At 41.6% G+C, this 14,233-nt stretch overlaps 1 protein-coding gene across 1 annotated transcript in view; it reads right to left on the reverse strand.

Annotated features, from left to right (window-relative positions):
* Positions 1 to 6,093: 6,093 nt before the first annotated feature.
* The window catches only part of BLMH (bleomycin hydrolase), a 54,084-nt gene continuing 45,944 nt past the window's right edge, over positions 6,094 to 14,233 (reverse strand). Inside the window, exons 11-12 of the mRNA XM_069945641.1 lie at positions 11,711 to 11,780; positions 6,094 to 6,764 (exon numbers count right to left, since the gene is read on the reverse strand). Coding sequence (XP_069801742.1) covers positions 6,616 to 6,764; positions 11,711 to 11,780 — 219 coding nt within the window. The 3' untranslated portion in view covers positions 6,094 to 6,615. The remainder of the gene's footprint in view (positions 6,765 to 11,710; positions 11,781 to 14,233) is intronic.

Consider the following 14,233-nt stretch of genomic DNA (forward strand, 5'->3'; position numbering starts at 1 on the left):
ATCTCTGTGCTATGAATACCACGAAATTACTACAACTTTGAGAGGTACCATTATCTCCACACTAGCTCCAAGCTATCAGTTTCTCTAACCAACCATTGTACTGATACAAATATTGTCTGTATTTACCTTACTAGATAGACTACACGGCTGAATATCCACATACTAAAACATCCCTGATGAGCCCAGTTATCCTCACCGAAATTAGGGGGAAACGCGTCGGATGGCCTGTGGATTAACTAAAACTGCTGTTCTATATTATAATCTCTATCTTTACCTATGTTTGTTTGAACATATATTGCACAGCCCTGGTTTTTGACCTAGATCATACAGACCTAAGACCATTATCCTATGACTATAGGTGACGACCTATCACTTCCTAAATACTTACTGCCTTATTATCAAGAATTAGGGACTATGCCCTCCGGGTGCAAAGTTGGCTTAGTCCGAGCGGCTCCCTAGAACGAGGCAGGGTGTAATAGCCACTCATACTGTGGACTAACACACACCTAATCTATGTACCCTGTCCACCAATCGTCTACTTGGATGCTATTCTGGGGTCTATTAGAACTCTTTCACTGTATATTTGAAGCACTACTGGTTACCAAATAAAACGCTTGTGTTGCACTACATAATCGAGTGTCCCACTTATAATTTCTCTAATTTTTTCAGAGTTTCCCTTTAAACAGCTTGTTAAATTAGACACAAATGTTCCTTCCCAGTGGTTTTGCCCTCAGACCCTCGTAGCATTAAACTGTGTGGTGACGTAAAGCACATGATATGTCCCCCTACTCCCTTATGCACGTTTGTAATAATACATCTAACACATGTAACAGGCAATTGCTTTCTTTACAGTAATCGTACTATAGGCGTTGGGGCCCAGGAACAAATGCAGTGGGAAAAGTGATAACTTAGTCTTGAAAATATGGTATACATATCTCTTAAGCCTCTAAAATTGGTGCATCTTGCTCCAGAACACTTTCCTTTAAAGGGGTAGTTAAAAATGAGTGAAAACTCATTTTATTATTAAGAGGCCTCAACATAACAAAATAACAATAACAAAAGCAAAACTGCAATTCCCATTATGCCTGGGCAGCCAAAGCTTTGATTGTCCAGGCATTATGGGAAATGTAGTTTTCCAACAGCTGGAGGGCCGCAGGTTCCCAATCCCTGATGGAAGAATATAGGGGGAGATTTATCAAACTGGTGTTTAAATTGTCTTAGTTGCCCCTAGCAACCAATCAGATTTCTCCTTTCATTCCTTACAGACTATTTGGAAAATGAAAGGTGGAATCTGATTGGTTGCTAGGGGCAACAGAGCCAATTCTATACTTTACACCATGTTTGATAAATCTCCCCCATAGTGCTTGAGTATACTTGCGGTAAATGACGAGTTGACTATGTTCAAGCTATTAGGGTCTGTCCACACTACAGAATTAACGAGGGTCCGTGGACTCTGCTTCTGAGCTAATTCCATAGTGTGGATGCACACTTATAGGGGTTATCCAACACTACAAAAACATGGCCACTTTTCCCCTTACTGTTGTCTCCAGTTCAGGTGTGGTTTGCAATTAAGCTCCATTTACTTCAATGGAACGGAGTTTCAAAACCCCACCCAAACTGGAGACAACCGTAAGGGGAAAGTGGCCATGTTTTTGTAACGCTGGATAACCCCTTTAAAGCGGATGTATCGCCAGGTACATCGCTTTAGGTTTTTTACATTAACAGACCAGCAATGGCTCTGGGATGCCGGTGGCGCAGTCCTTTTTTTTGAACCACTGCCCAGTCCCTGAGCTCTGGCGGTGGGCCCGATCTTTCCTCCGCTCTGTAACGCCGCTTCATTACAATCAATGGAGCCATGTCACAGAGGGGAAATCGTCACATTGGGGGACGGCGGGTCTGCCCCCAGTGCTTCATGCTGGTGTTCGGGAATAGCGATGTATCAGGTGGTCCAGTCAATGGAGCCTGTACATATTTGTGTATGTATATACTAACATCCTGTTTTGACACTTTGGTGACACAAATGCAGAGACCAGAACTGTAATGTGACCTCAGCCTTAATTACGCAAGCGGTGAACTCACTAGCTCGAGAGAGGATTCTTACAGCATTAAAGTCCAGGTGTATAGAGTGTCTCAGAGGACATGTAATGTGACTACGGTCACCGACAAAAGGGTCATGGGCTAATGCCACATCCAACCTGCACATTAATTAGTATCTCCGATAGTGAAAGTCGGGATTGTAAAAATCTGCTGCATGATCCCATGTAAAATAATTTAGCAATTTTCTTCCTACAAGGAAGTGAAGAATATTTTTCATTAGCTTCCAATAGCCTCCAGTGTTGCGATGATATGGTAATAACTGGGATATAGTTCAGCAAGTGAAGACCAGACTTGCTTTTAATTAGAGGAACAGATGCTCCTCCGCTTATGAAACGACATGATGGTGGTGTCTCTCGTATCTGGCAGCAGATGTTGGTTCTCAGATTGCATCGCAATGGGGGTTAGTGTGAGGCCCCATTAGAAGATGAAGGATGCTATTACATATTACTAAGTGGTCATTGAAAAGCAATGTCAGTAATTCAGTATTATTACACTCGCTGAACGCCCCTGTCCATGTGCGCACTATCGCTCTTACATCATTTCTTGCCTGTTTTTTTTTTAGAATAATGGTCACCAACAAAAGCCCCGGGCTCTGAAAAATACTCTGAAAGGAACTGTGGAAGTTTTAATGACCTATAATTCACATACTTTGAGTGCAAGTTCCCAGCTTTGAACACTTTTTTTTGGTCTGAATAAATCCAGATGTCTGTGATTACCTTCACAATATTCATTTCTAGTGCCAGAGCTGTTATTCTGCCACCACCAATGCTTATATTTAAATAAATAATGGAACAGTATGCAGTAAGCTCCCCCTAGTGGCAGTTGTAGGAAGTCAGAATTGTATCATTTACCCCACTATGCAGAGAATATGAACTTTGAGAAAAGTATTTATTGGTTACCAGACTCATCATTACTGAAGAGTGGTTTAGTTACTCCTCTGTTGGGTGATCAAATTTCCTGACAATATTTACTGTATAGATTTAATGGTGTCCAATTTTAAACTAAGAATAAGATTGATTTATTTCGCTCCCTCCATTTACTTAGTTTTTAGTGTTAGAACCAGATATACTGACCAATCAGGGGCATAGAAAACATTCTTAGTGTACATTCACGCAATACATTTTTTTATTGACAAAAACTGTTGTTGTTGCCGATGAAAACCATGGCCGTGCTTGTCATAAAAAATATGTTGCATTGAAATTAATACTAACAACATCTGTTGTTCACACAGTGTATTGAACAGCGGCTGTGGAAAAAATTGGCATGTCAATTATTTCCATCTGTTGTGCATTGAAATCAATGGAAGTTTCAATGCAACGACGGCTATTGTTTGACTCTCATTTTTTTTGAGTCCCTAACGGCTGTTGTTTGTGCAGTGTATGAACATTGCCTTAGGGGCCTATTCCACAGGAGTGATAATTATTGGCCGAATTGGCGCGATTCGGCCGATTTTCGCTCCGTGGAATAAAGAGAACGATCAGCCGATGATCGTGTCATCAGCTGATTGTTCAGTTAGGTTCTGACCTAAAATAGTTGTTCGCCACCAGCGCATCCCTACGGTTGAGTAGCGGTGTGCGGCGGCGAACGACGATTTCAGCAGAACCATACATTACCTGTCCGGGCCCCAGGTCTTCTCCCAATCCCGCACGGCAGCATCAGCTTCGGATCCGGGCTGTCTGAACTAACAGACCGCTAAGCCAATCACTGTCTGGGACCGCCGCGGCCAGCTATTGGCTGAGCGGTCTGTCAGTTCAGACAGCCCCTCTCCAAAGCTGCTGCGGCTCACGGGACCGGGAGAAGACCTGCGCCCGGACAGGTAATAAATAAATAAAAACCCTCTATAGTTCAGTGACATTAAGTATCAAACCAGACCTATTTTTTCGCTAGTCTGCCTTAATGTGCAATGGACTAGTAGGAGAAAATCATTCACAAATTTATTGTATTTCAACAATGGTCTGGGTTTTTAGGTTTTTATTAAAAAGCACCATCTAAAATCAGAGAAAATTAGGGGAAAAACTTAAATGGATAATAAAATCTAAAAAAAAACAAAAAAAAACAAACACAAATGCCTCAGAATTCTGCATGAACAACAGTGTTGCTTACATTTCATCCCAATTAATAACCCAGAATATACATACAATGGATATATTAATAGGAAACCTGCCATGTGGGTATGCTGTCCTCACTGGGGGTAAAGTAGGGAACAATCACACTGTTTTCAGAGGTCTGTCCCTTACATTAGGATATACTGTAGGTTAGAAGAACCTGCACCCAACACCACTGCCACCTGCCTAAGACTGAAAGATATTACCTTATCACTGGGCATATGGGTGCCATCAGGCTTAGGTTCTCCTAACTTACAGAACATTGCAATTTATGGGACAGGCCTCCAAAAACCAAGCGTCTTTCCCTAGGTTATGCTGCCCTAAGTGATGGAAGCATAACCTACATTACATGTTCCCTTTATACATATATTAGTTTATTACTACCAACTTGGTGTCCTGCACAAGTTAAATTTTTTGCACCGGACCCTGATGAAAGTATCAATTACAACATCCTGATCTGCCATATAGTATAAAAAGCACATTCTTTCAATAAAACAGAACTAAGTAATCCCAGGTCAAGTTGCCATTGGTTGCCTCAAGTGTCCTTGCAAGAACATGAAAGGGGTTCTAAATAGAGTTGAGCGAACGTCAAGCACGCTCGGGTATGCCCAAACCTGAACGCTCTGCATTTGATTACCGGTGGCTTAAGTTGTTGCATGCATGGAAAGCATGGATATAGCCTATGGTCCATGGCTGTATACATGTTTTCCAGGCAGCCTTAGGGCTGCATCCAACTTCTTCAGCCATTGGTAATCAAATGCAGAGTGTCCAGGTTCGGACATACCTGAGGATACTCAAGGTTCACTCACCTGATCATGGGTTATCTTACCGATGGGGTCCTTAACATTCAGCTGTAATCTATGGAGGGGCCTGTCTATAAGTGATCTATTCGGGGCATTGACAGGTCCTTAAATTTGCAGACGTTACGGATGGGGAAGGAATGTATTGGATTCGTTCCCCGCCCGTCATGGTGTGTCAATGTCATTCCGGCAGCGGGAAAACTCTTTAAAGTTTTGCGACAGAGCCGCAACGATTCAGAGTTTTCCTGCCGCCAACATTATATTGATACATCATGCCGGGCGGGGAACGAATTCATTACATTCCTTTTCTGTCTGTAACGTCAGCAAGTTTGCCGACATGTGAATGTCCCCTTAGGCAGGGATTTTTGCGGCCGCTAAACAATGAATAGCGGCTGCAGAAAACTGACATGTCAGTTTCTTGCGGCGCCGCTAGGGATCCCGGCCGGAGTGTATACTATGTGTATACATTCCGGCCGGGATTCCCTCAGGTTCAGCACTATGTAAGTACTGTAGTAATCACGGCCGTTATCAACAACATAGCCTTACTCTACAGGGCCATCGCAGGAGAAACCAAGCATTCCCTGGTTCTCATTGAACTCAACCGGTTGTTTGGGTAATGTATAAATGTTCTGGGCCCTCTATGTAAGCCGCCAACAGATGAGGGTCCTGAAAACCAGACAAGCCCTTAAAACTATTGGTTTATTTTTTCCAGACTAGATTTAATGAACCTGCTATGGCCTCACACTGATGTTGTGAAGCTGCGTTTATCCGATACAAAAAGGAAGAGTTGGGTGCTGGATGTGGCACCCTGTTGTCTTCTATAGGGTTTCCAAAAGAAAAAATTTCTGCTTAAAACATGATTACACCGGGATGAACAACATATCACCAAATGACTGTGGATGAGCAGGGCCCAGTAAGTTATACCACAACACCTAATGCATCCAACGGGCACAAGCATATTGGGGGAGATTTATCAAACATGGTGTAAAGTGAAACTGGCTCAGTTGCCCCAAGCAACCAATCAGATTCCACCTTTCATTTTCCAAAGAGTCTGAGGATAGAAAGGTGGAATCTGATTGGTTGCTAGGGGCAACTGAGCCAGTTTCACTTTACAGCATGTTTGATAAATCTCCTATGTATAAAATAGCCTCGGCTGGTTGCTTCCCATGGTCCACTTGTATGGCCGCATTTGTGACTGGTTCAACCAGATAACTATAATTGTCTGTCATGGATTTCTAGTTGCCCTCTACAGCTCTAGACTGCCACTTCATACTTTATAAAAAAGAAGAGAAAAGTTATTATTTCCAGCACTTCTGATGTCTGCAGAGCTTGTCATAAAAAGAAAAAAAATAATAATAATAAAAAAAGAGAAAATTATATATTAAAATCAATGAAAGAGCTAGAACACAGAGACGTCCTTCCTGAGCGGTGGGGTTCGAGGTGCAGCAGACCCGCGGCCTTTGCTGCCATTTCTCTTCCTGTTCTCGGTTAAACATCCAATGTTTGGTTGAATGTATTGTTCCACTGCTAAACAGAGGACGTGTTCGTCTTGATGGTGAGGGGAGGACGTTGGAAGAAAAGGAAAAAAAAAAAAAAAAGGAATCTGTTCTTCTCTATGCCAAAGCACCCATAGGGTCCCAGGCTGGTAGTACCACTGGGTCCTGCTTCAGTACCTCCAGAACTTCTTCTGGAACGTGTTTCTTGTCCACCACAACTTCATAGACGTATTCTGAGAACCATTCATCGGTCATGATGAGGTAGCCTAGGCGGGAGCACAGAAGCACAAAGATTTGGATTAGCCTAAACCACCTAGACATGTATGGCAATTATACAATGTGATACAATGTGATGTGTAATGTCATAATACTCAAATATTATGCTAGACGTATATACCCACTAGACTAGGGATGGGGAACCTTCAGCTCCAGCTGTTGCAAAACTACAATTCCCATCATGCCTGGACAGCCAAAGTGAAGGCATGATGGGAATTGTAGTTTTGCAACAGCTGGAGGGGACAAAGGTTCCCCATCCCTGCACTAGACCATATATGCATAGCCCAGGAAATGTTCTAACCCAGGGATAAGATCTCTAAGGTTTCTAGAGATCTAAACACTCCTAGGCTTATAGGCCAGACAGGGGCATAGCAACCAAATGTCATGTTTCTTCAGCTACGGAGGACAAAACTTCTGCAACAATCAGAGGGGATAAGTTGCTGTGATAGGCAGAATGCCGACAATTGTGCCAAGTTGCTTTTGTACAATACATTTCCTTTTAAAATCCCACCCGAATTCCTGTACAATTCTGCTGGAAGTAAAAGGTTTGGAAGAAAAACATCATCTTGGGAATGGATTAAAGTGGTCCTATGGCTGTTGCAAAAGTATGCCTGCCATCCGCTTCTGCCATAACTCTTATTTTCCCCTATCTACAAAGGGTTGAGTTTTTTTAATTTAACATAATATCAGATCTGTTACGGCTGCCATGTGAAGCACTCGGTAATGCGATGTGCATTCTGTCTAGTTACCGACTGAGGCCATTAAAGTGACACTCACCCCTTTTTTCATTCTGACTTCTCTACACAGGTGTAACGGATAAATTTAGCAGTTTTTATACCTTATTTTAAATCATACGTCATGGCGCTTGTTCCAGTAAAAAGTAATCTTTTATCAACTGCAGATTGTGCTAAGTAGGCAGGGCTTCACGGCACCAGCCCCACTGTGGGACCTGCCCTCTGTGACATCGGCACATATGCCCCGCCCCCTCGATGCCAATTGGTATGGGACGACCTAGAGGAGGTGGGGCCTATACCTTTAGGCCAGCCTGCTCCAATGGTCGGTGAGGGGCGGGGCCTATGTGCCTATTTCATCACAATGAGAGCCGCTGGGTCCATCTCTATTACTTAAGGTTGGGCCATGACTAGGAATAGATCGGCACTGTGTGCAAGAACCTGGCCCCGCGGTGTTAAAAAAAAAAAAAAAAAAAAAAGGACCACGGCAACAGCATCCGTGTCGGCACCAGTCTATTGATGTATAGATCTTAAAGCGATGTACCTGCTGGTTCATTCACTTTAAACGCAGTGTGAACCCAGCCTAAGATGACAGAGAACAGTCATGGGAGAGGTCACAGGGATGAAGTTAACGTGGTTATCCAGCGTTAGAAAAACATGGCCACTTTCTTCCAGAGACAGCACCGCTCTGGTCTCCAGTTCAGGTGTGTTTTGCAATTAAGCTCCATTCCCTTTAATAGAACAGAGTTACAAAACCTGCCCCCAAACTGGAGACAAGAGCGGTGCTGTACCTTAAAGAAAGTGGCCATGTTTTTGTAGCACTTTAAGAGACAGTGAAGATCAGCTAATAGCTGAATACACTTTGGAGACTATGTTACTGTAATGTTGCCTTTGATGTATTTTTTTACGTGACAAAACATGGAGACTGACTGGTTCACTCTGAATTTCCTTTAATGGAGACGGTGCAAGAAGCTGAGTGTAATGTAATGTGTGCTTTGTATTGTAGGATGGGCCTTAGGGTAGCCCCATTAGCATTGCTGTGTACATAGAGGTCTATGTTATGGGTGGGATTTCCTCTAATGCTCTTATCATTATTTGTGTATTGCCGCTGCCTGCAAAACACCGTCACCCAACTGCTCAAAACTTCCGAAGGTTGATAGCCCCCTATTTCCAGGTGGAGATTTCCAGAAATCACTGTTTTTCCTCAGTTCTTAGTCAGATTGAAGAGGAAGTTAGTTCCTTCCCCCATTGTTATTCTGTTAGCAATGTGTTACAGACCTGATTAAGGGATAGAATAAGCAGAGAGATGGAGGACAAAGAACCAGTGGTAGATCAGGCCTCGTTGTAGCCATATATGAAAAGGTTGATGGATTTGACCCACAATCGCAGGTTGTTATTTCTGCTTGGACCAACACAAGGCAAAGACCATGTCAAAATGTACAATAAAAGGAGCTGGGAAGGGAAGGTTCCTTTTGGGAGTAAAAATGATCACATAATACAATACTGTATACTAGACACCTCCAAACCAAAGAAGTAGCTAGCAAGAGGAGCAGCAGGCTATAAAAGGGGATCGTCAGTTTGACAATCCATTCTATAGCCATGTTCACACGTGGCATAAGAGACCATTCTGCCTTAGATGCTCAACACAGACGATACTGCAGTATCGGCCAGGTGATCATCACTTGAACTTAATTGGAATGCGGGCACATTAAGGTGTTCTCGCTCACCAAATGGCCATAGCACACAATGTCAAGAAGGTCCAGGAGCCGCACTTTACATTGTGTGCACAGTCTATTGTGAGCGGCCGCTGTTTACCGAATAGCGGCAGCTAGTGATGAGCGAATACTGTTCGATCAAATAGATACTCGATTGAATAGTAAGGTATTCAATCGAATATTATTGAAAAGTTTGTTGAATATTCAATAAATATTCGATAAGCGTTCAAATCCCCCAGCTTCTGTTTTTTTCCTCCAAGTGGTCGAGTAGATGTTTTTCAATAATCAAATACTTATTCCCATAGGACTTTAATGTGATCGAATATTCGAATATCTGTATGATGATATTCGTATGAATATCGAATATTTCACTATTCGCTCATCACTAGCGGCAGCACAAAACAGACATGCCAGTTTTTTGTTCTGCCGCACGGAATCCCAGCCTGAGTGTATACAATGTTTAAACACCGCTGCCAGGACGCCATAGGGGTTAATGCAATCTGCTGCTGTGATTCAACAACTGCTGTTGTTAATCAAAAAATACATGGTGTGATGGATGGAAAGGATTAAAAAAAAAGTAAAAAAAAAAAAAAGTGTTAAGCTGGGTTCACACTATGTTTCATCTGGTTTTTTTTTTTTAAATGGATGGAAAAAATATGCATTTTGATCCATTTTCTATTGAATTCCATTGTAAGATAAAAAAAAAAAAATTAAGGGTCTATACGCATGTTTTTTATTTTTTTAATGTACACAACAACTTGGGTTGACCACATCTTTGTACACACAGGTAACAGGTGCGGCACTCACCCCTGACGATTTTAAAAACAGACCTTTATTCCATGATGGGGTTACGGGGTGGAGGCTTGACAGCTTCACACACCAGACAGTGAGCGGCTCGTCAAAGCCCTTCTACATTATTGTGTATGCTAAAAAAAAAATAAAAAAATCCTTTTTTTAAATAATGGAAGTCAATGGTAAAGTGGATCAAAACAGAGGCACACAACTGCACCAATTTAAAAAAAAAAAAAAAAAAAAAAATTGGATGGGAAAAAAAACAAACATATTGTGAACCCAGTCTAAGCATTATAAAGAAGTTTCTCCTATTGTAGAGTTTATTTGTAATTTACTGTCCAACATAGGGCATGTGGTGGCAATGCTACAAAGAGACATGCAGCTGTACATAGGAGTCTCCAGTAAGAAGCTATGGAATCTCTTCCCCTAATCTCTGTGGCGCTTTGCTGAGGTCCATTCCAGACAGTCTGTGCCTCGGCCCTGGAAATTCTACTAATTAATAAATCCATTTGCGATTGGGAGGATTTGAGGATTTAGCGATGATGAGGACTTATCCAGCCGACTCTTACGTAAAAATCTACAGGCAGTTTCACAGGCTTCGTACCCACAGTCTGTTATTCATTACATCCCTATCTGGACACTGTAGCCTCACTTTGTAAAAATGTACGAGTAGCCGAAATGTCAAAGCCATCATGTTACATACATATATACTTTTACATAAGGGACTGAATGAAAACAAACATTGACTAGGGCAACCTGAAGGCCAAATGAACTGCAAGAATATATTATTTTCTTTTTTTATTGCTAGCCGGCAGGACCAAACATTATAAACCTTTTCCGGCAGGTTTACATTCAGTTATTGTAGATTTACCAACCACATCTGCTGGAAGTTTCAGCCAAGCATCTACTACTCTTTCAATAAAGTCACATTTTATATGTTGCTTTTTATCTTCTCCTGTGTTCCCTTGATCTTGCATTTAGCAATAAGAAAATTATTGGTACCTTTTTTTTCAAGGTTGCACTCTCGCTTAATCTTACTGTGCAAAGTTGATAAAATAAAATATTTTCTGCATTACATTGTACCTCCAAAATTGTAAAGTGCCATGGAATCTGTTTTCGCTATATAAATAAAATTATTTTTAAAAAAAATTCTGGCGCCTTTTTGATGCATGGTCTAGCTGACATTTGAGGGAGGTAAATACATTTATAAATTTTTTTAAAAATTTGCATTTAAAGAATCATTGTAATTTTTTTTTTATCTTGCCCCCCTCTGCACAGTGGCACATATACTCCCCAGCAATGATCAGTGTCCCGTGGCACGGCTTCGTTCCGGTGCAGCAGCGCCATTCAAATCCTGCACGCGGTCATGTCACTGCTCTTCTGACCCCTCTTCTCCATGTCGATTGAAGGCTGAAAGTGACGCTCTCCCATAGAGAATGCATTGGAGAGCGTGGCCACCTGTCCTTCCATTGACATGGAGACAGAAGAGTGGTGAGCATATGCGCCAGCAGGGGGACCGATCATCACTGGTGAGCATATGCACCAGCAGGGGGACAAATGAAAACATTTTCCTGAATGTTCTTTAATAAAATGAAGCTAAAAATAAAGCACCTGCCATGGCCCTTTCTACCGTGCTACTGCTATTCTAACGTTAAATAACATGCCTAACCCATCATTAAGAAGTCACATCAGGCTCACCTTTATTTCCACGATCATCTCCCCAGGAGTTTTCAACCCGCCATTTGTCATATTCTCCTTCCTGACCATCCTGGAAACACAAAAGAGAACACAACGTTAGATGGTAAATACTAGGAAATAAAACTACAAATTTTTCAAAAAACAAAGACACACATTGCCAAAATCTCCAAATCTCACATATTTTAACTGGAGAAGTAAGCTGCAACGACGTCACATGACTGGGTATAAAAAGAGCATGACAGAGAGGTGGAGACAAAGATGGGCAGAGGTTGTCCAATAATTCCAGCTGTGAATAATTCTCTGTCTGCATGAAAGATGTAACCTGGAACTCACGTTTATAGTTTGTGCATTTATAGACACTGCAGAGATTATTGTAGTGACCTTTTATAATTAGGCCTGTAATCAAGACAAAAAGGTCATCCTCTAGAGAAAAAAAAAAGGAGGTTTTACCATAGTCAGAGACCAGGATTCTTTACTGTAAGAGCAGTGACACTATGGAACTGAATGTTATGATGGTGGATTCATTGAATAAATTCTGGGAGTCTTCCTTGAGAAGCATAACTGGAGGTGTGACATTGATCCAGTGATTTATTCTTATTGCCATATTGGGAAGGATTGCTCCACAAAGGTTTTTGTTTTTTTTTACTTCCTCTGGATCAACACAGTAGGGTTAGGGCCCTATTATGAGGAAACATTATTGAGTGAAAAATTGCTCTATTGTTCGAATTTAAGCAATAATCTTTCTGTGTGTATTCGTTCGTGTGTGGTTGATCGCATCTTTTGAGCGGATCATAAAATCATTGTTAATCCTTTGTTCCTAGCTACTAGAGTATAAGAACATTAAGGCAAACAATTTCAGGACATTTTCAAAAGCTCTCGTTTGCAATTATTTATCTCCTCCCTCATCTCCACCTATTATCCTACCCGTGCTCTAATGATCTAACCCTAACACCTTCCACAGTCAGAACCTCTCATTCCTGCCTCCAAGACTTCTCACGTGCTGCACCAGTTCTCTGAAACGCCCTACTCAAAGACCTCAGACTCACATTTTGAAGCGTGCCCTGAAGATTTAAGTTTTCAGGCTCGCTTATAACATTTCCCCTTCTGTTGTCCCCTCACTCTATATTTCTGATGGTTCCATGTACATAATCGGCGTGTGACTAGCTCATCCTGTTCTTTCCCACTATGTACAATGGCTGAACCATGGACAAATAAAGCACTTGTGTCTGGCGTCGACCTCAGTTGTAGTCTGTAAGGTCCAACGAGCTGGTCTCATATACACTTTGTATTTTTTCTAAAGTTTTACTGTGCATTATGTAACCTCTGTACTGTAAAAAAAAATAAAATTTATATATATATATATATATATATATATATATATATATATATATATATAGATGCAGAATCTTTTGGCTATACAAATAATTATTATTATTATTGTTCTTCATATGTACAGGATCCTCAGCAGATTTGATGTTGAGTTCAGTTATTTAGCTACACTGATATCATATCTGCTGCGGATCCTGTACGTGTGAACACACCCTAAAAGGAGAAAACGAAAAATGGCTTTGTCTAAGTAAATATGGATTTGTGTTTTCATGCTGGCATTCAGTAAGTTGCCCAACATGTTGGCACCCCTTGGGATATCTCATATATCCTCAGCTGAAACGTATTCTTATCCGTTTACCTCACATTGAGTGCACTTTACACCACTGTATAGGGAATTGCTTACAAAGTACTTTCATCTTAACACCATATGGTAACGGAAAATGCACCGCATGGCGGGTGATCAACATAGTCTGAGAAAGGTAAAACATACACACCTACCCACCAAATACAGGCTGCATTTAGGATGATCTACTCTTCTTTCGAGTAAATGTATAGTCATTGGCTTTATAAGGAAATTCCCTATACATAGATACAAACTATACCGTGCCGTTTTCTTTGGTTCATGGCCAATCCAGACATCTGATCAAATATTATTAATAAGTGTATACCTGCCAAGACTTGTAAGAAGCTTCCGAAAGGGACTGTAACTAGACAAGAGAGAACCTGGGAGAAGGCATTACCCCCTCACACAGGAGTGGGCTTATCCCAGGGCTTTGATGCTATTAGGGGAAGTACAAGGCAGAGTCACAAGTTAATCTCCCAGCAGCGGGAACAAGGTTTTTATGTTGCTTAAATGCTACTGCGGATTTAACTTTGTGCTTGGGACGGTAAAGGATTGAGCAGATTCCCAAGCAAGGTTTTCTTCCTTATGTTATTTTATGAGATAATCCAGATAAGCTGCATAGACGCAGTGCATTCTGTGACCATTCGGGGGGGAAGAACAACAAGCCGGGAGGTCAGGGCACAAAATTTGTTTTAAATTAATCTCCTCCCAGGGCTGTTTCTCAGTAGATGAGGTCAGTATCTTCAGGGACCAGAGGAGGACTAATTTTCTTCTCTGCTGTAATAAAGTATTGTACAGAGCAATATAGGATCTGGGTGGGGGGGGGGGGGGGGGGGTGTATACTACAACAG

This window comes from Dendropsophus ebraccatus, chromosome 11 (assembly GCF_027789765.1).
Source record: "Dendropsophus ebraccatus isolate aDenEbr1 chromosome 11, aDenEbr1.pat, whole genome shotgun sequence".
Taxonomy (NCBI): domain Eukaryota; kingdom Metazoa; phylum Chordata; class Amphibia; order Anura; family Hylidae; genus Dendropsophus; species Dendropsophus ebraccatus.